The following is a 24277-nucleotide window of genomic DNA, read 5'->3' as shown; positions in this document are numbered from 1 at the left end:
AATCACTATATTCCAGTCATTTCCTTGAAATTACTCAAAAACATTTTGAATGACAGAATATCATATTAGCATATTATTTAGCATCTTTGCCTTTTAACTGATCTTTGGATTATCAGAATAGAATAGCTGGGTCAAGATATGCAAAGGCTGAAATATGAAGGCTGAAATATTGATGGCTAAATTGTTTTTTAAAATATTTCTAAAGGTTACAATAAATCTGTTCTCTTATTTCCCATTTGAAAATACCCATTTCATCATAAATTTTTTAATCTTTGCAAATTTTATAAATCAAATGCTTGTTATTTTAAGGAAGTTGGACAATATTTCATATAATTACAGGCCATTTGAGTTTATTCTTTCATGAACTGTATATGTTTTTTTCACATTTTCTGTTAGAATAGTTTTTATTTGTAAGAGCTCTGCATAATCTGATGATATTCATCTAGCATAATGATCAAATAATTCCTCTGATGTTCTCTTTCTAAATAGGTAAGAATTTTCTATTTCGATATTTGTCCAGCAATAAATTAACCACATTTTCTTCTAAAGGTTTTATGGCTTCATTTTTGAAATCAATTTTAAAAATTAACTTGGAATGCACTCTGGGTTTTGGGGTAAAGGCACTAACCAAACAGCCAGTTTTCCCTAGCTTATTAAGTGTTAAATAACCTTTTCTATTCTTTTTTTTTTTGGTATGGTACTGGGAGTGAATCCAGGCCCCTCTCACTGGCCTACACCCCCAGCCCCTTTTAACTATTTTTTTGGTGCTTCTCCTATCTCAGCCTCTCGAGTGATGGGATCATAGGAATGCACCACAATACTCAGTTTATATAACCTAACCTTTAAAAACATTTTTCTCTTGGGCTGGGGATTTAGCTCAGTGGTGCTGTGCCTGCACTGCAAACACAAGGTCCTGAGTTCGATCCCCAGTAACAAAAAAATTTTTTTTCTCTTTAAAACATTTTTCTCTAAACTTCTGTGACACTGTAATACTGAACACCCACTTCTAAGCATCCTCTCTTTGATTTGTTCCCTTCATCTCATTCATTGAAGATAAGGCCCTAAGGTTCTGTTTTTGTCCTCCTTTTCCACAAAATTTCCCCTGGGATCTCAAATTCCATGACTTTAAAGATTACTTCTGAGAATACTGTAATTCCCAAATGAGAATCTCTAGTTTTTGTCTCAGTCCAATCCTCTAGTATCAGATTAACAAAAAAAAGCAGGAAATGTGAAATAATTCCTCAAACTTCTTTCTCCTATATTTTGGTTCTATAGTGACACTGTTATACTACCAGGCAATTTTACTTTTCTTCTCCTTGCACCTTTTGACGAATATCTAAGTCCCACTTGATCCTACTTTCACATTCTCCCTCTCCTCATCCACCACCACTGAACTAGAGCTAGCTCTCATTACTTCTTAGATTACTATAATAAACTTCCGTATCATTCATTCAACCCTCATTCAATGCCATACAAAGCAAAACACACTAAATACACTTCAAATAAACAATTTTCCCTATAGAGTTCTGGTTGTGACAATCCAATTCACAGTTCTTTTTTTTTTTTTGGTACCAGGGATCGAACTCAGAACCTTGCACTTGCGAGGCAGGTGGCAGAACCACTGAGCTAAATCCCAGGCCCCACAAATTTTTTTTTTGAAACAATTCTCTCCAGAGAAAAAAATTTTGCACCAAGCATGATTGTGCATGCTTGTAATCCCATTACTTAGGAGATTGAAGCAGGAGGATCACTGAGAATTTGAGGCCAGCCTTTGCTAACATAGTGAATTTAAGACCAGCCTGAACTACATAGGAGACCCTATCTCAAAATAACAACAAAAAAATCATAACCCTTTACTTGCAAGCCAAAACCTCCATTTGGCCATGTCCTATCTAATACTAAAAATAACATTTATTGAGAGCAAGGTACTTCCTTATAATGATATCATCCCAACTTTAGGTGGAAGTAAAGAGTAATAATCACCAGCCCTTCTTTAAAATTTTATTTTGAGGGGCGAGAATGTAGCTCAGCAGAGCCACACATGCCTGGCAAGCTCAAGATCTTGAGTTCAATCCCCGGAAAATAAATATATAAATGAATGAATGAATGAATACATAAATAAATAAATTTTATTTTGAGATGGGGTCTTGCTGTCTTATACAGGCTGAGCGTTGGCTGATGGCAGAAGACCATGTTCACTGGCAGGCACTGCCCACTTTCTGGAGAGTAAAGTGTTCTTGGGAAATGAAGACCAGAATGGAATTACACTATTGTTTTCGCCCCCTTGATATTGATTTGTGGCCAGCTGACTGGGCTAAAATCAAATAACTAATTAAGCTGTCATCAACTGAATGGCTGATTGAGCAGGCTGCAGCTAATTAAGTTGTTCTCTATGTCTTCCATTTTTCTATAAATGCTATCAAATCACACTGCTGATTGGAGTCCTTATAATGTACTCTGCTTCTTGGAGCTGCCTGATTCACGAATCATTTTTGTTTAGCTTTACTCAAGTTCTACTAAATTTAATTGATCTAAGAAATTTTCCTTTTAATAACAACACTTAAACCACATTTGATGTTTACAAAATGCTTTTCAAATCCATTATCTCAAAGATAAATACTCAAAAACAAATCAAAAATAAGTACTCTATAATAAAAGCATAGGAATTATGTTTAACACAAAAGAATACTCTCAAAGTCTGTCAAGCAAACCAGAAACCTAGGAGACATTGTTCCCTCAATTTACAACAGTGACTCACTTGGTAAGACAGAAAGCATTAAATAAATGGTATGAAGCTAAGGCTCTAGCAGTGCCTTTATAAGAAATTTCTAAATGTTAAGAGCTGGGTTGTGGTGGCACATACCTATAATCCTAGCACTTGAGAGGCTGAGGCAGGAGGATCCCAGTGAGTTCAAGGGTAGCCTGGGCTACAAAGTGAGTTCAAGGCTGGCCTGAACTACATAGTGAGACCCTACCTCAAAAAAAATCCCAAAACAACAACAACAACAAAACCAAGCAAACAGACAAAAAAAAGAGTATAATTGGTTTCATAAATATTATAAGAAAAAGACTTGCAAAAAATCCCCAACACACACCAACACAATGCTACAATGGAATCTTTCATGAGCATATAAAATTGTATCACACATCAATGCAAAGATATATGGGTTTATTTACATCAAAGGGAAGTTAAGCAAAAAATATTAAAACATTATGGGGAATACTTCAGAAAATTCAAGAAATTTTCTATTAAATGTTCAGTCTACAGATATGTTTATGTAATTTTAAAAACCTTTTCCATTTCTTCCACCCACCTCCCTTTTTGAGACAAGTCTTGCTATGTAGTTCAGGCTGCCCTCAACTCACAGTGATCCTCCTGCACTGAGATTACAGGTATGCCCCACCATGCCCAGCTCCACTGCTTTTTAATTACAGTGAAAAATAAAAAAGAAGTAATTACTCTCTGGTAAGATGCTTCTACTCCTTAATACTCTCTTATGAGACTAGAGAGCATATAATTCTTTTTAACAATAGTGACTCCATAAAAGCAGATTTCATTTGGTAAGACAAACCACTTTATAAACTTTGGTTTTCCTAAAGATCTTGATGAGTTGTTTTTTTAAACTTTTTATTCTGAAAATTTCCATATTGCAAAAGTGATAAAAACAAACACATAGATCTATCAACCCAGCGTCAACAAACAATATTTTGCTCTATTTACTTCACCTACACTTTCCTGAAGCATCTGGCATTGCAACATCCCTCTTTCTGGATAATTTCTCCTTATGTTCTGGTGCTTTCTGGTTTTCTGCTTCAGTGTTCTTAGTCTTTGTCCTATCTACTGCTTAACCAATTTGGAAAAACAAAGACTTCAATGGTATTTTATAACTCCTAGGGTTGGGGATTTAGCTCAGTGGTTCCATTGCCTGCCTTGCAAGTGCAAGGTCCCAAGTTCAATCCCCAGTACCAAAAAACCCCCCAAAAAACAACAAGGGTGGAATTATAACACCCACACTCTGTATTTAAGACATGTCACTGCTTTAAGAGTAGGATCGTTTTCTTTCCTAATTTTATATCCCATTATCAGTTTCCAGGATAACCAATAAACTTCATCAAGTCAATTAACCCAAGACTTTCAACATTTTTTAGACGCAAACCTGAAGGGAGACAGGTACCAGGCACAAAAAGTGCCAAATCTGTGCTAATAGGAAACAGCTGGTAAAAATCTCAGCCCATTCTAATTAAGCCCCGGAAGATACTATAGCTACTGGCCTTCACACATGCAAAAAGCTCCTAAACCAGATTTCCTGGAAAAGAAGCCTAGTGGTCCAGCAGTAACTCTGGGATTCAGAATTCCCTGCCTTTCAAAGGTGCCAATATATTCACTTTCCTCAAGCTGAAGAAAGTATCAGCAATTTGGTCATTTGTGGCCTATACCAAATAACTGCAGTCAAATATACTGAATCTTCAATCTTTCATAAATATTTCCCTTCTTGAGTCTTGAATTCTTTTTGACAATCATTTATTTCTACATCAATCTGAACTTGAAGTTTTAATGAATCTATATTAATTATTCTGTGTACTTTTCTGCATTCTGTGATGAGCAATCAATGAACTCTTACCTTGTTTCATCCTTGGGTCTGGAGTCATCATCATTCTGTGAAGCATCTTTAATATCAATAAAATTTAAACAGAAAATGAGTTTCAAAGTAATAGCATTTTTCTATATATGCTATGTAAGCAAAGACTTTATTAAGTCTTTCTTATAAAGAACATATTTTAGGGCCAGGGATTTAGCTCAGTGGTTTTGCCGCCTGCTGTGCAAGGGGAAGGACCTGAGTTCTATCCCCGGTACCAAAAAAAAAAAAAAAAAAAAAAAAAATGTATGTTGAGACGAAATCTCACTAAGTTGCCCAGGCTGCCCTCAAATTTGTGATCCTACTGCCTCAGACCTCCCAGAATAGCTGAAATTACAGGTGTGTGCACCATGCCTGGTATGTATTGCTCTTTAAAATAGTTTCAATCCAAATTTCCTCAAGAAAAAATGACCAGGTTTTTTTTTTGGGGTATGGGGGATTGAATTCAGGACCTTGCACATCCCAGGCAGGCGGCAGAACCACTGAGCTAAATCCCCGGCCCTTGACCAGATTTTTTAATGCACACATTTTACACTCAGGAAAGTCTGGAAGATCTCTTCTATTCGGTAGGCTAAGTTAAAAGAGCAGTCCACCCACAAAGTAATCAGTTCCTGGATAAAGCAATTCAACACACTGTTCTTATTTGCTGGGTGCCTAGCAATCTAAAAACAAACAAAAATCTGACTGACATAGAAGAGTAGGCTCAGGGTACAGTAAGCAAATGTAAAAAACAAAGTTATCCTATGGCAATGGTCAGCTCTGAGAGCCATTAGAAAGTGTAGGGACAGCAGCAAGGTAGGGCCACTAAACCAGAGTCTGTCACAATAGGCAGGCAAACCTAGAAAGGAGCTAAAATATTTCTAGGTCTGTGGCATACTCTAGCACCTATCAGAAGCAAAAGAAATTTTTTTTCTGCAGCAAAGAGGTCCTTAAGATTCCAACAAACTTCGATAAAATATAACTTGAAATCAAAGAACAGCAAGCAAAGGGAAACAAGTCTCAATGAACAAGAGGCTAAAATTATTTATATTCCACAGATTTCAGACACTACAATTATCAAAAGGAGAATATAAAGAAAAACTCCATCAAAAGAAAATTAAGCTAGGCATTTACTTATTATTAAACACCAGCAATTCCACTCCCAGTGATATACCCTAGATTCCTGAAGATGTGTACTGACATATACAAAAATGTGTAATGTATCACTGCGCATAATGTCAAAAAATTGGAAACAATCCAAATGTCCTTTGATACAAAAGTGGATAAACTCAAATATATAGTCATCTAATAGATTATACAATCGTAAAAATAAATGAACTCAATTATAATACAGGTAAGTCCTAAAAAGTAATATTGATATTTTATAAAGTTCAAGAAAAAGCACAAGTAATATGATTTTTATCACACATGATAAAATTATGAATGCTAAATTAAAACTTCAGAGGGCTGGGGATTTAGCCTAATGGTTCCGCCACCTGATTCACAGACACAAGGTCCCAAGTTCGATCCCCAGTACCAAAAAATAAAAATTAAAAAAAAACCTTCAGAATAGTGATTATCTCAACAAAAAAGAAGAAATGATACAGAAAGGAAAATATAGGTGGATGCAATGATACTGTTAATGTTCTAATTCTTAAGCTGTAGAATAGTTTCATGGGTGCTCATTTTATTATGCTGGTTTATATTTTAAACACACATTAAATTAAAATATAAATCAGGGCCGGGGATTTAGCTCAGTGGTTCCGCCACCTGCTTCACAAGCACAAGGTCCCGAGTTCAATCTCCGGTACCAAAAAAATAAATCAAAGTGTTTCGTAAATTGTAAAAATTAATGCAGAGTAAATTCTTAGCTCAAACCAACAATGGCCATATTACAGTTTCAATACTTCAAATTTTAAAGTAGCACTCATAAAGTCAAATAAAAACAAAATAATGTAAAAAAAATGTGAAAAAGGAGTTTTACTGGCCTTTTTAGAAGGTAATTTAGTTCTGAAAATACATAGAAAAATGTGTAAGCAGGAGTTTAAAAAATATTTAAATTATAACAGCAAAGTTTCTCTTTATAAAATTATATAATTATACATAAATAAATTAAATAAATGAATGGCTCTGTTATTACAATGACACAAAAGATCCCTCTAAGTGTAGCTTACAGAAATGCAAGAAGAATGGCATATGGATTTCAGCCTGTACTGGCTATCTAGTACAGCACGAAGAAGAATTTCGAGTCATATTTAAACTTAATTGATACCAATACCGACAATAAACTATGTATACCATTGGCCCTGGAGGGGGTATGGCATCAAAGGTACCATATTAACTGGCATTATTGGCATACAGAATAAGTACTTTAAAAATCAATTCATTTTTATAGGGCCAACTATGATTCAACTTTTACTTAACTAGCTTTTCAATTTCTAGAAAAATATAATTTTTTGGTGTTTTCTTTTTTTGGTACTGGGGATTGAACTCGGGTCCTTGCGCTTGCAAGGCCCGGTGGAACCACTGAGCTAAATCCCCGGCCCAGAAAAATATAATTTTTTAGTGAATAAATCAACACAATAAGAAAATGTTTAATGTGATTAATGTTCATCTTTCAAAAAGAAAGTAAAAGTATTTGTCTTTTCTGAAAAAGAATAGCAACGGGCCGGGGATTTAACTCAGAGGTTCCACCACCTGCCTCGCAAACGCAAGGACCCGAGTTCGATCCCCGGTACCAAAAAAAAAAAAAAAGAAAAGAAAAGAAAAAGAATAGCAACAATCATATAGAGCACATTACAGTAGCTATTTGGTATTAAAAGAATCATGAAAGAGCTTGAAAGTGAGCACTCACTTTCTGAACTTGTAGTTTCCCCATTAGTAACACCTTCAGCCTCTAATTGTAGGCCATCAAGACAGACTGACAAGTCTCCTATTGTCTCTGTTGGCTCTTTGTCACCTATAAGCTGCAAAGACACAACCACTTCTTCAACTGAAAGAGAATAAAATTACAAGAAAAAATTGTCACATTTTTCCGTTAAGCCACCATAACTGAAGAAACCTAATGTCAGAAAATAATATACATATGTGTTTATAAATTGTTTTACTGTACTTCACCCAAAGTTTAAGATTTTTTGATAGCAAACACTGTATTTTAAAAAGAGAACAAAATTTGTTAATGTTTAATACCCATAATGTAAAATATTAAATATCCCAATCATTCATTATATTCATTCCATCCTTGTAAGGTTGCAGTACAAAATAAACCAGCATGACAACAAAGATTACTTAGCATAATAGCTGGATTATATCAAATAAAAATTTAAGAATGGATGATATCTCATAAGCCTAAATGAGAAAAAAAATTCTTAGAATAGAAAAAATAGCTGTATTTTAGGATTTGATAACATTAATTAAAATGAGCCAGATACAAACATAAGTGTAAATAAAACCACATCCATCTAAAACAAGAAGACTCAGAAAAGCAGCAGCTGAATTTACAAAATAAAGTCTACCTATACCTTTTAGCCCCAAAATCTGTCAAAATAGTAATCATATTTGTCTCTGAAGTGATTGTTTTTTTCCTTTACCTCTGCTTTAAAGTTTTTAGATTTTCCCTAACTGATCATGTATTATCTTAATGATAACTATTTGCTAAGTAAATAAATATTTACTAAAAATACTACGCCCAAACTGAATAGTCAAACCAAGGTTACTCAAAATGATTTAAATAGTTCAAGATTCTTCTCCCTGTTAATCCAATAACCAAGTAAGCTTCAATTTAGGCTAATAGTGAACATGAATCATTCTGCATGTTTGGCATATTAATTTTGTGCAAAAACACAGAGCTAATCACAATTTCTATTACTCTTACATACATACGTTTCATATTGTTCGACTTTAAGGTTTCATATATATCTACTGCAGCAGTTCCCAACAAAACATCAGATTTCAGTGTCTGGTGACTCCACACACGAAAATGTAATTTACTCACAGGGGTAACGATACTAAAAATGAAAAGAGGAAAAACATTTTCATGAAATATGATAATGGGGCCCTAAATAAATTACAATTAAGTTTTAATGTTTCAAGTCTTCTCACTGCACCTTTATCATTTATTCAATAACTAATACAGTATAGTTTATGCTCTGTAATCGTATGAAAACTATTTAAATGCTAATAGTGTACATAGCCATTTTCACTTGTAGCTGGCCTACAAGGTTGTCAAGAAAAGTAAAACAGCTTGTAAGGCAAAAAAACCTACTGAATATGTGAATTTACTGAAGCATCACATGGTACCCCATAAATATGTGCAATTTTTATGTCAATTTAAAAATTAGTATTTTTAAAGAATAGGACTTTAGGGCCGGGGATTTAGCTCAGTGGTTCTAGCGCCTGCCTTGCAAGCACAAGGTCCCGAGTTTGATCCCCAGTACCAAAAACAAACAAACTAAAACCTTATTTTATGTCATATAGTTTGTTGTGCTTGAGGTTATTTCACTTAATCTTCACATTAACCATGCCCAATAGGAATTATCACTCTTCAGATACTGAAACTGATATTCCGAGAGGCAAGGAAATTGTTCAAAGTCACACATCAAGTGGCCGAACTACAATTTGAAATCCCCCAAAATCTATTAGAATTTATATTAAGAAGTTCCTGCTGGGGATTTAGCTCAGTGGTTCTGCCACCTGCCTTGCAGGCGCAAGGTCCTGAGTTCGATCCCCAGTACCAAAAAAAAAAAAAGAAGTTCCTCAGGCAGACATATAAGGATTTGAGGATTAGATATACCAAGTTTCATACTTCTAGAGATAAAGTGCAGTATAGTACCCAGAACTAACAAAGACTCACTCATATCTTGCTAAATAAACCAAGAAAGAATGCAATCTATAATGATATTTTCCAAAGCAAATAGGAAATGTGAATTTGCATAAATATACAAACTATTTGAGTCAAAATTAGAAAAACAGAAGCACTAAATAATCTACCATAGTCCTATGGTTCAATTCTGTAAAGACAAATTCCTAAAATGTATGAATTTGTCTATATTTCATTCTTTCCAAAAGGTGATCCAAGTTTGAGAAGCAACACTTTTCCCTTTAGAAGTCTACCTATGCCCATTACTGCCATCCTATTTCCACCTCCATTTTAAGTGATATACAATGTATTCATTCTCTTCAAAGGGGTACAGTGTATTCTTTCTTTTCAAAATTCTCAAATACTACTTTCAAGAGGGCTTAACAGTATATATTAGAAGGCATTTATTGCCTAAGTGGTGCTGCTGCCTGCCTCACAAGCGCAAGGTCCTGAGTTTGATCCCCGGTACCAAAAAAGAAAAGAAGAAAAGAAAAAGGCATTTGTCTATAAGCCAACAAGCAAATCTCAACAGGAATGAAATAAAGGGCAAATAAATTTAACTTTACTTTTCTCATTCACCCATACTAGGAATTGAATCGAACGAGTACTGAGCTGAGTCAAGAGCCCTTTCTCAAACAAAATTTTATTTTGGAACAAGAGCTCACTAAATTGCCCAGGTTAGCCTCAAACTTACCATCTTCCCACCTCAGCCTCCCAAATACCTGAATTTACAAGCATGCACCACCATATCTGGCTTACTTTTACTTTTATAATATGGGAGAGGGTGTATAAAGTATATCATGAAAGATGGTTTTATCTAAATTATTTCATTTGAATTCTAAAGAGTACTCTAGATAGCCTGCTACACAGCAACGGAAGCCATGTTAAAAAAAAACACAACAACTGGGGGCCAATGTGCAACACCTAAACTTTAGGAGAAGAACTTGAGCTGCAAGAACATCTTGGCACACATAGGGTTACAAAGAGAGTTTCTTTTTTTCTTAACTTGTGAACCACTAAGGCATTCATGGATTAATAGCCTAAGTTTCATAGTATATATCTAGTGAGCACAGATAAGAGTTGCAAAGAGATGAATATTCAATCTATTATTAAGGTGAATGTCTCTGGCCATTAAGTAGGCTGTGACTCTTTATAAATTTCACTTGCTTTTAAAAAGTTTTATACACTCTTTAATTTAGACTCAATCTACAGCGGGCCACTAATTAAAAACAGAAAGCCTCAGAAACAATTATGTTGAAATAAACATACATGAGAAGCATCAGAATAATTCTGCAAATGGGCCTCAAGGTGCTAAATTTGATTCATTTGCTCAAAAACCATCATTAGCACATGAAAATGCCCCTAGAATTTAAATATTCATTTTAACGATACAGCTATATCAATTCATTTTGTTATTTATTAAGAATAAATACTGCAGGCCGGGGATTGAGCTCAGTGGTTTCGCTGCCTGCTGCACAAGCGCAAGGACCAAAGTTCGATTTCCCCATACCAAAAAAAAAAAAAAAGAATAAATACAATCCACAAAAGCATATACTGTGTGAAAAGAAGAGCTTATAGTTTCTAATATCTCACCATTTAGAAATAAGCTTTCCTTTTTGTCATTGGTTTATTTCTCTAAGGAGAAAAAATTCAAGAATTCCAAATATGAGGTAATGAATATATTTATATTTGCTATATTTGATGTGGCAACAACTAGTTATATTTTGATCTACATTTTAATACATATTTGTTCACCAAATCAAATATGCTATATTATTTTTTGTTTTGTTTTGTTTGGTACTGGGGATCGAACTTGGGTCCTTGCACTTGCGCAGCAGGTGGCGAAACCACTGAGCTAAATCCTCGGCCCTGTTATATTATTTTTTAATATCCATCTGTTGATAAATTATGCTTTTCCTTTTATCTTAATTTTAAAAATTAACCACTTACAGTCCAATTATTTAAATACAGGATGACAAAAAATTGCATGTTTTTTCATTAATTTTTGTAATATAACAAGCACTATAAAAATGACAATTTTAGGGCCAGGCATTTAGCTCAGTGGCACCGCACCTGCCTCACAAGCACCAAGGACCTGAGTTCGATCCCTGGTACCAAAAAAAGGGGGACAATTCTATCAAATTTATTCAATACAAGAATTAACTGGCTGTAATCCCAGCTACCTGGGAGGCTGAGGTAGGAAGACCTCAAATTCAAGGCCAACCTGGGCAACTAAAGTAGACTGTCTCAAAAAAATGCTTTTAAAAAGGACTGTGATGTAGCTGTGTGGCCCCTGGGCTCAATTCCCAGTACTGGGGAAAATACAATTAGACACTAATCAATCAATATGAAACTAAATTAATTTTTAAAACTTACAGGTTATCAATATTAAGAACTATTATGGAAACAGCCAGGCTGAGGTGGGAGGAGTGCCACAAGTTCGAGACCAGCCTAGACTACATAGTGATTTTCAGGCCAACCTGTACTAGATAGAGATTCTGTTTCAAAAAACAAAACAAAGGGCCAGGGATTTAGCTCAGTGGCACTGCATCTGCCTCGCAATTGCAAGATCCTGATTTCGATCCTCCATACCAAAAACAAAACAAAACAAAACTAACCCCCAAAAGTAGTTGACTGCAGAGGTATGCCTATAATCCCAGCTACTCAGAAGGATCACAAGTTTGAAGCCAGCCTAGGCAACTTAGCAAGAACCTGTTTCAAAATAAAAAGACCTAGGATATAGCTCAGTGTCAGAATGCCTCTGAGTTTTATCCACACTGCTTGCTACAAGCAAACAAGAAATAGAGAAACATATAAATTAATTTTATGTAGCTATATTACACCTGAATATACTCAGTAAAATAATGATACAACTGTTAGTATAAAAACAAAATTACAGAATAAAGGTATATTTAATTTTTAAAATAGAAGACAACATGTTGGTTGTAGGGACATTACAATTTAAAAACAAATTTTCTTTTTTTGAGACAAGGGCTTGGTATGTAGTTCGGGCTGGCCTTGGGCTTACTCCTAGCTGGCCTTGAATTTGTAGTGATCCTCCTGCCTCTGCCTCCCAAGTGCTGGGATTACAGGCATGTGCCACCACACCTGGGTAGAAACTTTCTTTTTTTTTTTTTGGCACCAGGAATCGAACTCGGGACCTTGCGCTTGCCAGGCAGGTGTCATAGAAAGTTATTTTTTAAAAATTAAGTTAAAAAATAAAGTAAGCTACTTACAACCCCTTAATTAAATCCCAAGTTAAGAAGAGGGCTGCTCTTAGAGCCGGGGATTTAGCTCAGTGATTCCACCACCTGATTTGCAAGCGCAAGGTCCCGAGTTTGATCCCCAGCACAAAAAAAAAGAAGAGGGCTACTCTAAATCTTTCTAGTACCATGACTTAGGCCCTCCACTTGTTCAATGGATTCAATCACCAGCTCGACTGGGGATGGTAACAAAAGAGAGACTTGAAATACAAGGAAAATATTTAAAGAGAAACTAATAGAAGATCAGAGAAAATAGTTTTAGGAAGACATGGGAAAAAGGTGAAAGATAAAAAGGAGAAGCAAAGTAACAGTACATTAAAGCTACATTTCTGCTCATCAATTAAACAAAATATGATCCTGGAAATATTTTCAAACTTACACTGTAAGTGGCTGCTTCCATTTGGGGCTATTCGTATTATTACATTTTTCTGTCTTCTTTGACTGTCCGTCTACTGTCACTTCCACATAAGGACTTGGTCCAAACCAATTCTTTTTATTTTCTTTAAGTTTTGCTGAGAGGACTATGTAAAAGAACAGAAACCATTGAAATATTTGAGATATTAAGCCCTCAAATCAATTTAATTTCAAAATACTTTGAGATTTTTACTGAGAAGCAGGTATCCCTAAAAATTTCATTATTTTATTGATTTATGACCTTTTTATTTCCTCCCACCCTAGTAAATAAACGGACTTCCTTAAACCATACACCCAAATCAAAAGACTCTCACTATCAGTATCAATAATCCCAGAATTTAGGTATGTTAAAAAGTACACGGATAAATGTAGTCAACAAATACTATCATGTGTCAGACACGGCTGCAAACACTGTGAATAGAGCAGTAACAGTATATAAATGGCCCTGGCTTTCAAGATTATATTCCAGTTAGAGAACAGTCCTTGTGAAGAAAACAGGCTGACATGACAGAATATGATTTGTTAATACAGAAAGTCTCTGAGGGAGAACTTTTATTCCCTTCCTGTCTCCTCTAAAGCAACACTGTTCAGGTCCTCATAAAGGATAACTGTTGTAGATTTAGTTTATTTTATTCAACATAACATTTTTGGGCAACAGTCACTTGTAATTTTATTTTCTGCACAAGTTCTATTCTTTTTCATTGGTGCTATAAGTAATACAAAATGAGATTTGTTTTGGTATATTGGTACATGCATATAATATTCTTTGATTATTTTCATCTCCATTATCCTGCTACCCATTCCAAAAGTCTACCTTCTAGTTTCCTATCACTTTTTTCAGATTGCTTATATTAAAGGAAACATGTGATATTTAACTTTTTAAGTCAGTTTGTTTTACTTAACATGATGGGTCTCCAATTCCATCCATTTTCCTGTAAATGACATTCTTCTTTGTGGTTGAATAATATTCCACTGTGTAAGTATAAATCACATTTTAATGCACTCATTATGTTGATATCTTTGTGTATATATGCCACATTTTATCCACTTACCTAGACTGTTTCCACAGTTTAGTTCTTGTAAATTGTGCTGCAACTTCAACATGGGTATGCATGTATCACTACACTATGCTATCTTTAATTCTTACGGGAATTTCATTCTTATGGGAATTTACTAAGGAGTGGTATATCTGGATCAAATGGTATTTCTATTTTTAGTTTTTTGAGTGATATAGATTTCCACAATGGTTGTACTAATATACATTGCCACCAAAAGTGTAGAAGGGTTCTTTTTTCCCTGAACCCTTGTCAGCATTTGTTGTATTTTTTCAAACTTTATTTTTTGTTAATACATATTTGTCATACATACTGATCACATTCATCTTAGGTAATTTATACCTATACATAACATACCTTATTCTTTTTTTTTTTCATTCTCCTCCTCTCCCTTCAACCCTTCTTCCACTCCCCACTTACACAAGCTTTGTTTCCATGTTTTCTATTTTTTCCTTTTCCCTTCCTTCTCTTCCCCTTCCCCTCTCCCTTACCAATATCTATCATTTCGCTCCTTACCCTTTGCATTTGTCCCACAAGAGAATGCGATATTTAAATGTGTCTGATTTATTTCACTTAAAGCTATGGTCAAGAGGTGCATCTATTTACCTACAAATGCCTCAACTTTATCCTTTTTTGTGCCAAAGCAGTACTCCACTATGTATAAATATAATTTCTTTATGCATTCATCTGTTGATGGGCATATGGACTGTTTCAAAGATTTAGCTATTATAAATTGTGCCACTATAAACATGGTTGTGCATATTTCACTGTAGTATGATACTTTTAACTCTTTCAGGAAGATACTTAGAAGAGGCACAGCTGGGTCAAATGGAAACTCTAGTTTTATCTTTTTGAGGAATCTCCATACTGATTTTCATAGTGGTTGTACCAATTTATGCTCCCATCGTCAACAGAGGATTCCTTTTACCCCACAGTCTCATCAGCAATTGTTATTGGTTGATTTCCTGATGATAGCCGTTCTATCTGGAGATGAAATCTCAGTATCATTTTACTCTGCATTTCTCAAATGAACAGGGATGCTGGGCATTTTTTCATATATTTATTTGCTCCTTGTACATCTTCATCTGAGAAATGTCTATTCATTTCAAATGCCCACTTTTCGACTGGGTCTTTTAAATTTGGAAGGTCTGATTTCTGAGTTCAAAGATCTCATAAAAAAACATATTCTAGATGTTACTACTTTGTCTGAGAGTAACTGGTAAAACCTTTTTCCCATTCTGTGGGGTGTCTCTTCACTCTGTTGGTGGTTTCTTTTACTATGCAAAAACTTTTTAATTCGATGATATCCCAGTTGTTGATTCTTTGGATTTCCTGTGTGGAACCAGCAGTTGTGGTGCACGCTTGTAATTCTGGGTGCTTTGGAGGCTGAGGTAGGAGCATCACTATGAGTTCAAAGCCCGCCTGAACTACATAGTGAGACCCTATTTTACAAAACAAAAACAAATTTCCTCTGCAATTGGGGTTTTGATCAAAAAGGCTGTTCTTGCACCCACATCTTCAAGAGTTTTACCAATTCTATCTTCCAGCAGACTTAGTGTTTCTATTTTAATATTTAGAGCTTTGATCCATTTCCATTTTAGTTTAGTGCGTGGTGAGAGAGATACAAGTCTAGGTTAAATCTTCAGCATGTGGGAAGCCAGTTTTCCCAGCACCATTCATTAAAGAGGCTATCCTTCTTCCAGTTTATATATTTGGCCCCTCTGTCAAAGATAAGGTAGCTGAGAGTGCCTAGAGTTGTTTCTGCATCTACCATTCTTTTTCACTGAACCTCAAGACTGTTTTTTTTCTTTCCCAGTTCTGTGCTGTTTTTAATCATGGCAGGTTTGTAGCATAACTTCAAATAGAGGGCTGCAATGCCCCCTGCCTTGCCCTTGTTGTCCAGAATTGCTTTTGCTATTCTAGGTCTCTTCTGGTTCTATATGAATTTTAGGATTGCTTTCTCTAGTTCTGTGAGGTATGCTATCAGTATTCTGACTGGGATTGCATCAAGTCTATAAAGAGCCGGGGATTTAGCTCAGTGGCAACGTACCTGCCTCACAAGCGCAGGCCCTGAGTTCAATCCCTGGTACAGGAAAAAGAAAAAAAAAGTCTGTATAAGTTTTGGAAGTATGCCAATTTCACTATATTGGTTCTGCCTATCTAAGAACATGGGATATCCTTCCTTTTTTTTTTTTTTTTAAGCAGTTTCGGGGATCAAACTCAGGACCTTATGCTTGCAAGGCAAGCATGTTGCCACTGAGCTAAATCCCCAACTCATCTTTCCATTTTTTGATATCCTATTCCATCTCCTTTTTCATACTAGCATAGTTTTCATTGTACAGGCCTTTCACTTCCTTGGTTAGGTTAATTCCTAAGTATTTCATTTTTCTTGATGCTATTGTGAAAGCTGTTCTTTGCCTAATTTCTCAGTAAGTTTGTTATTCATGTACAGGAAGTCTATTGAGTTTTTTTTTTAAGTCTATTGAGTTTTGAATGTTGACTTTGTACACTGCCAAATTTGGTTATTAATTCTGGAATCTTTGATGGAATTTTTGGGGTGTTCTATGTAGAGTATCATGTCATCAGCAAATAATAATTCACATTTTTCCTTTCCTATCCAGATTCCTTTTGTTGCTTTCTCTTATCTAATTACTCTGGTAAATGTTTCCAGAACAATATTGAACAGCAATCATGATAGTGGGCATCCTTGTCTTTCTGATTTTACACTGCAAGTTTTCAGTTTTTAATCATTGAGTATGCTGTTGATTTGTGACAGGTGATTTTTATCAGACTGATATGAAAGACCTAATTTTCTGTAGGGTTTTTATCATGAATGGGTGTCAAGACTTTGTCAAATGATTTTTCTGCATCTATTGAGATGAATGTGTGGTTTCTGTCCTTGGTTCTGTTAATGTGGTGTACTGCATTTATTGATTTGCATATGTTGAACCATCCTTGCATCCACAGAATGAATCCTACTTGATTACGGTATATAATCTTTTTGATGATTTGCTGCAGATTTCTGCATCTATGTTCATTAAGGAGATTGGCCTGTAATTCTCTTTTCTGGTTGGACCCTTTTCTGGTTTTTGTATTAGGACAATGCTTGCTTCCAAAAATGTTTGGGATTATTGCTTCCCTTTCAAATTCATCGAAGACTTTAAGGAGCAGTGGCACTAAGATTGTCTCTAAATTTCTTGAAGAATTCAGTAGTGAATTCATCAGGACCTTGCCTTTTCTGTGTTGGTGGTTATTTTATTATTACTTCAATTTCACTGACTTGATATTGGGTTATTTAGAACTTTTGTATCTTCTTGATTCAGCTTTGGTAATTCATAGTACATAAGAATCTGTCCATTTCTTCTGAGTGTTCCATCTTAGTGGAATACAGGTTTTTGGGGGTTTTTTGCACCGGGGATCTAACTTGGGACCTTGTGCTTGCGAGGCAGGCAATGGAATGGAATACAGGTTGTTAAAGTAGGTATTGATGCTCTTCTGGATTTTTTGTTTGGTACCGGGGATTGAACTTGGGTCCTTGCGCTTGCACAGCAGGCGGCAAAACCACTGAGCTAAATCCCAGGTCCTAGAAGGGTGTTATTTAATTTCCATGTGTTTATGTAGTTTTTGTGGTTTCTTTTGCAACTGATTTCCAATTTCATTGCACTCTGCTCTGATAATATATATTGGATAATCTCAATTCCTTTGCATTTACTTAAGCATGCTCTATGAGCTAGTATGTGGTATGGACAAAGTCCCACGTGCTGCTGAGAAAAATGTGTATTCTGCTGATGTTGGGTGGAACACTATAGATATCTACTAAGTCCATTTATTCAAAAGCTTGCTTCAGCTTTGATATTTGCTGATTTTTCTATTAGTTGATCTATTTGTGACAGTAAGGTATTAAGATTCCCTCATTACAACTGTATTAGTCCTTATCTGATTTTTCATATCCATTAGTGTTTGTTTTATGTAGTTGGGTATGCTGATATTTGGTGCATATACATTTATGATTGTTATCTCTTCTTCTTGGATTATTTTCCTAACAAGTATGTAGTGACATTGTCTCTTCTGATCAGTCTTGAAGTCTACTTTATCTGCAAATAGAATAGCTCCTGGGCCGGGGATTTAGCTCAGTGGCACCCCACCTGCCTCGCAAGCCCAAGGTCCTGAGTTTGAACCCTGGTACCAAAAAAAAAAAGAATAGCTCCCCCTGCTTTTTTCTGGGTTCCTGGTGCATGGAGTATTGTTTTCCATCCTTTGACTTTCAATCTATGAATTTCTTTTTGAGTTAAATGAGTTTCTTGTATGTAGCATATTGTTGGATCTTGTTTCATGACCCATTCTGCCAATCTGTTTGGTGAGTTGAAACCATTCACATTGATGGTTCTAACTGATATGTAATAACTTATCTTTGTCATACTAGTTTCCTATTGTTGGTTCCCTTTCTTTCCCTCTCTGTTTAATTGCCTGGTGGATTCATTCTATTGAGGGTCATGGAATTGTCTTCATTGTCTCTTTCTAGAATATCCTTCACAATTTTTTCAAGTGCTGGTTTGGTGGTCATGAATTTCTTCAGGTGTTCTTAATCATGGAAATATCTTATTTTTCCACTGATTTCACAAGATAATTTTGCAGGTTATATCAATCTGGGTTGGAGGTTTTCTTTTGAAGCCTGAAATACTTCACTCCAAGTTCTCCTTGACTTAAGGGTTTGAATTGAGAAATCTGCTGTGATTCTGCTGGGCTTTTCTTTGTAAGTGATTTGTTTCTTTTTACTAATAGCTTTTAATATTGTTATGCTGAATTTCAGGAATCTTGACTATTATATGCCTTGGTGTAGTTTTTCTCTGATCATGACTATTTGGACTTCTATATGCATCACTTATCTGTATGTCAAATTTTTTTTTTTTTTTTTTCTGGTACTGGGAATTGAACTCAGGAGATTGCACTTGCCAGGCAGGCACGGTACCACTGAGCTACATCCTCAGCCCTTTAAATTCTTTTTCCCTACTTGGAACATTTTCTGCTATCACTTCTGTTAACTGTTTTTTTAATGCCCTTTGTGCTATCTTCTAATTCTTCATTGATTTGAATTAATCTTATATTAGTCTTCCTTGTATCATCTAGCAGCTGCTGGACTGATTTTTTATGGTCCCATGCTTTTTTAGAGGCCTTTCATTTGATGATTACCAACCACAACTCTGTCTTCTAGATCTCATATTCTATCTTCAGATTGGTTGACCATGCTGCATATATTTTCAGTAGAATTTTAATCTCCTAGATTTCCATTTGAGTCTGTTTTATGGGACCTAGTTCTTTTCTATGTTGGGCACTCATGGTTTCCATCACTTTCTTAAGCTCCTCTATTTTTTTTATTTTCAACTACCCTAGATTCACTAATCATTTCCTTTATTATAGTTGTCATCTCTTTTAATTATCTGTTTTTTGTCAAGAGATTTATTGACCAAAAAAAAAGAGATTTATTGACAGGTTTTGTTTCTGCTGCTGTTATCATTTCCTAATATTAAACTGGGTGGCTTTTGATTTCTTCTACCTTGATGCACCCTTGATTTACCCTGAGTGAGTTGGGGATTATGGGTTGCATCTTGTTTCCATGTTTTCTCATTTTCTCTGTGTGTGTGTTCATTTGTTTTCTGCATTGAGGCTTGTAAGTGTTTTGGTAGATAGCTTTATTACTAGTAGGGAGACCACTTTAGGAAATAACTAATTTTCAGAAATGTCTCCTAGACCCGGAAGGAAGCTCCCCCACCACCATCCCAGGCTCCTAGGGCAAAGAATGTGGGCCAGTGGCAGCACCCGGAAGGAAGCTCCCCCGCCACCATCCCATGCTCCTAGGGCACAGAAGGTGGGCCGGTCCCAGCACCTGGAAGGAAGCTCCCCCACTGCCATCCCATGCTGCTAGGGCAAAGAAGCTGAGCTGTGCAGGCACCAGAAGCACACCACCCCCCACCCTGGTGGAAATGAGAAGACACGTAAACAAGCCTTAAAAACAGACTTCCGGATCACCTACAGCAACACCAAAGGGAAACGAGATGGAACAATCTGATACTCAACCACCTGGACTCTCTGAATTGGCAACAAAAGAGGATCTGGGAAAAATGAAATCAGAAATAATTACTCAGATAACAGCAAAGATTGTGCTCGTGGTCCAAGACATGATTAATAAATCTAGAGAGGACACAGATAAAAAAAATAGAGGAGCTGAGGAACATGATGGAATCCCAACATAGGAAACAAATGGAATCCATACAACAGATCCAAACAGATTTCCAGGAGATTAAAAACTCCATCAAAAGTCTGCACAGCAGAATGAACCAATGTGAGGATAGAATTCCAGATATAGAAGATAAGATTGCAATTAGTGACGAGGAAAAAGAAAAATTGCTTTAAAATTGTAAGGGAACATGAGAAATCAATCCAGCAGCTGCTAGATGATGCAAAGAAGAATTACATAAGACTGATTGGAGTCAATGAAGAAAGAGGAGAGAGTGCAGATGACATAAAAAAGCTGTTCACAGAAGTGATGGCAAAAAACTTCCCAAGGAGGGGAAAAGAAATTGACATACAGATAAGTGAGGCATATAGGACTCCAGCCAGCCTTGATCAAAAAAAATCTACACATAGGCAATAATAGTTAGGATTCCAGAAATCCAACAGAAGAACAAAATTCTACAAGCAGTGAAAGAAAAGAAACAAATCACATCAAAAGGAAAGCCCATCAGAATCACAGCAGGCTTCTCAATGCAAACCCTCAAGGCAAGAAGAGCTTGGAGTGATGTATTTCAAGCCCTAAAGGAAAACAGCCTCCAACCCAGACTGATGTACCCTGCAAAACTATCTTTCAACATTGATGGACAAATAAGATACTTTCATGATAAAGAGCACCTCAGGAACTTCATGAATACCAAACTGGCACTCCAAAAAATTTTAGACAGTACCCTAGAAAAAGACAATGAGGATCACAACCCCAGGAAACCCAGCAGAATGAATCCACTGGGAGTGACAAATTAAATGCAAAGGAGGAGAATCCAACACAAAGAAAAAGTCATGACAAGGCTTTTAAAACTTTTAACTTCATCTCCCTAATGAGTATATAATTCAATCTTCTTACTGTACTGATTAGTATTTTCCTGATTCTAGAGTTGCACACCTTTCCTTGTGCTATACTGGCTATTTATCATCTTCTTAAGTCTACTTTTTAATTGGGTTGTCTATTAATGAGCTGTAAGAGTTCTTTATATATTCTGATCATAGGTTATACGCATTGTAAATATGGTCTGTTTAAGGACTACTTTTCATTTTAACAATGTCATTTAAAGTTCTAAATTTTGATAGAATCTCATTTATCAATTTTTTTCTTTTATACATCATGTTTTCTGTATCCTAGGTAGTTCTTGCCTACCCTAAATTCATAAACATTTTCCCTTATAATTGCTTCTTAAAGTTTTATACTTTTAGGCTTTCTTATTTAGGTTCATAGATCCCTTCAAGTTATTTTCATGTATGGAAATAAAGGGTTGAGATTAATTTTTTATATATGGATACCAGGTGTTCTAGTGCCATTTGCTCAAAACACTATCTCTTCCTCGGCTCTTGAATTGAGTTTATTTTCTATAAAATGCTAATGTTAAATAATCTTTCAAAACTCAGTGGACCATATATGTGTGGTTCTCTTTCTAGGTTCTCTGTTTTATTCCAATGCTCTATATGTCTTTCCTTACACTAACACTGCCTTGATTATTGCAGCTTTAGAAGAAGTCTTAAAATTAGGTACTAAACGTCTTCCAACACTGGTTTTTGTTTATTTGTTTTTTGTTTTTTAACTTTTCTAGGTCCTTTGTACTCCTACATAACTTTTAAATTTCAATATCCCATTTTTCATTTATAGAACATATACACAGACCTGAATTTTTATATATACCTTGTGTTTTCTAATCCTGCTAAATTCAAATACAAGTTCTAGGGGCTCCTAGAGATTTCTTAGTATTTTCTCTGTAGATGATCATTTCATTTACATATAAAGATTCTGTTTCTACCTTGCCAATCCTATCCCAATTGTGTCATTTTATTGCCAGACTATTTTGGTGGGGACTAGGTTTCAAAGTTTGATGGACAGATAAAGAGTAAGCATATCTGCCCTTGTTCCCCACCTTAAGGAGAAAGCATTGTATCTTCTCCATTCATATAAGACATTCTCACTGGAAGTGTGGAGTACATGTCTTTAATCTGTTGAGAAGGTTCTGTTCTACTTCTAGTCTCCTGATAGCTTTTACCATGAACAACTGTGGAATTTAGTCCAATACTTTTTCTCCAACTAGTGACAGGATCATATGGCTTTTTCCTTTCCTCTGTTAAAATGATGACTTTTGGGGGTGGATCTTCCAATACTGAACCAACACTGCCATCCCTATAACAAAACCACTTTCTACATACTGCCAGATCTGACTTCTAATTGTTTTGTTAAACAAATTTCTATCTATGTTCATACTTTTTTCTATTATCTATATCCAGTTTTAGGATTAGCACAATGTTGATTTCCTAAAATGAAGGGAGAAGTGTTCCTTCTTTTTTCTGCTTTAAATGTTTGATATAATTTATCAGTTAAAATGTATATGTGTCTTCTGTTGTCATATAGGTATTTTTTCAAGCTAGGAATATACTTTCTTTAATAGGTGCTATTCAAATTTTATATTTCCTCCAGAGTTAGTTTCATTAATTTGTCTTCCAAGGTACGTCTTAGAAGTTGTCAAATTTATTTCAAAAAAGATTTTGGTAATATGCTTTCTATATCCTTTTAAATTCCGTAAAATCTGTGGTAATGTCTCCTAGATCTTGATATTATAACTTAAAAAATGTATAATTGATATTGTGTAATAGGAAGAAAGGTCTAAAGAAGCAGGGGAAGTGGGAGGGGTAGGGGAAAGGAAAAAAGGGAAAAGAAAAAATATGAGAAAAGGAAAAAAATGGAAACAAAGTCTTTGCAAATAGGGAAGGGTGGAGGGGGTGAAGGGAGGGCAGGGGAATGGGGAAAAAAATAAGAACCAAGATACTCATGTAATGGTACAAGATCCCAATGATGACTGTAACTGTATTTTACACCTAAAATGTACCAATAAACTTAATGGGGGAAAAAAAAAAAAAGAAATGTCTTCTAGGCATAGCTGTCTTTTGGCTTTTGAGTCTGTCCCAGGATCCTGCCTCTTCAATTTACTAGGGATAAAAGGTTGCTGGCTGTTTGGCCTAGCACTTAGTTCTTCAGTACTGAACTATAGTACTGTTTATGACCCGTTTATAGCACTGTTTTTTGGGGATAATTTACATATAGGCATACAAGGAAGATCAATTGATCGCAACAACTATGTCACTTTGGCTAAAGTAGTACAATCAATAACAATAACGTCAAGTAGATTGGAAAATGACAAACTGTCATAACTATTTGTCACCTTTAGCCATAGGTTCAAGATTAAGTTATATAATGAAATCTAAGGTAAATCAAAAAATTATATACTATATACTCATATATATAATCTTTATACTCAATAGAGTGCTTTTACCCTAAGGGGAGAAAATTTAAAAGGGCTAACAGGAAAAATAGAGAAATGAGAAAGATTAGAAGTAAGGGTGAAGAACAAAAGATTACCCAAGCCTTGGGAAACTGGTAAACAAGATAGGATGGAAAGAAAGAGGGAAGAAACAAAAACAAGAAAACAAAACCAAAAACTAAAAACAATGTGCACACTCATGAAAAAACAATCAAATGAACAAAAAAATCAAACGAACAACAACAACAACAAAAGCCCACAAGCAATGAAAATTTTTTTTCTCTGTGATTTCAAGCTTGTGGTTATCTTCTGGGGTCTACAGTTTTGTGATAATGTCCAATTCAGGACATGACTGCTCTCTCTGGTAGACTAAGGAGGCAGTTAGAACGCAGATCTCTTCTGGATAATCCTAGCCAGCCTGTAGGATTAGGGTAGGGTATTGGTGCTAGCATAGTGGATCCTTGACTTACAAACTCAATTTATTTACAAGGGCTGGCTGTAACTCAAG

The 24277-nt window shown here is 35.4% G+C and overlaps 1 protein-coding gene across 4 annotated transcripts in view; it reads right to left on the bottom strand.

Annotated features, from left to right (window-relative positions):
• The window catches only part of Itch (itchy E3 ubiquitin protein ligase), a 124881-nt gene that overhangs the window by 56115 nt on the left and 44489 nt on the right, over window positions 1–24277 (bottom strand). For 2 of the 4 annotated variants that reach the window (XM_087188888.1, XM_087188887.1), the window contains exons 4-8: window positions 16257–16289; window positions 13117–13258; window positions 8499–8623; window positions 7471–7608; window positions 4623–4668 (exon numbers count right to left, since the gene is read on the bottom strand). In XM_087188888.1, the coding sequence (XP_087045014.1) occupies window positions 4623–4668; window positions 7471–7608; window positions 8499–8623; window positions 13117–13258; window positions 16257–16289 (484 nt within the window). The remainder of the gene's footprint in view (window positions 1–4622; window positions 4669–7470; window positions 7609–8498; window positions 8624–13116; window positions 13259–16256; window positions 16290–24277) is intronic. The other 2 variants (XM_021246947.2, XM_004867917.4) reach the window with 1 other exon arrangement.

The sequence above is a fragment of the Heterocephalus glaber genome, unplaced genomic scaffold (assembly GCF_053883595.1).
Source record: "Heterocephalus glaber isolate CG9 unplaced genomic scaffold, H.glaber_assembly_v1.0 deba00001532, whole genome shotgun sequence".
NCBI classification, from domain to species: domain Eukaryota; kingdom Metazoa; phylum Chordata; class Mammalia; order Rodentia; family Bathyergidae; genus Heterocephalus; species Heterocephalus glaber.
This window is presented reverse-complemented; position numbering and strand designations above follow the sequence as displayed.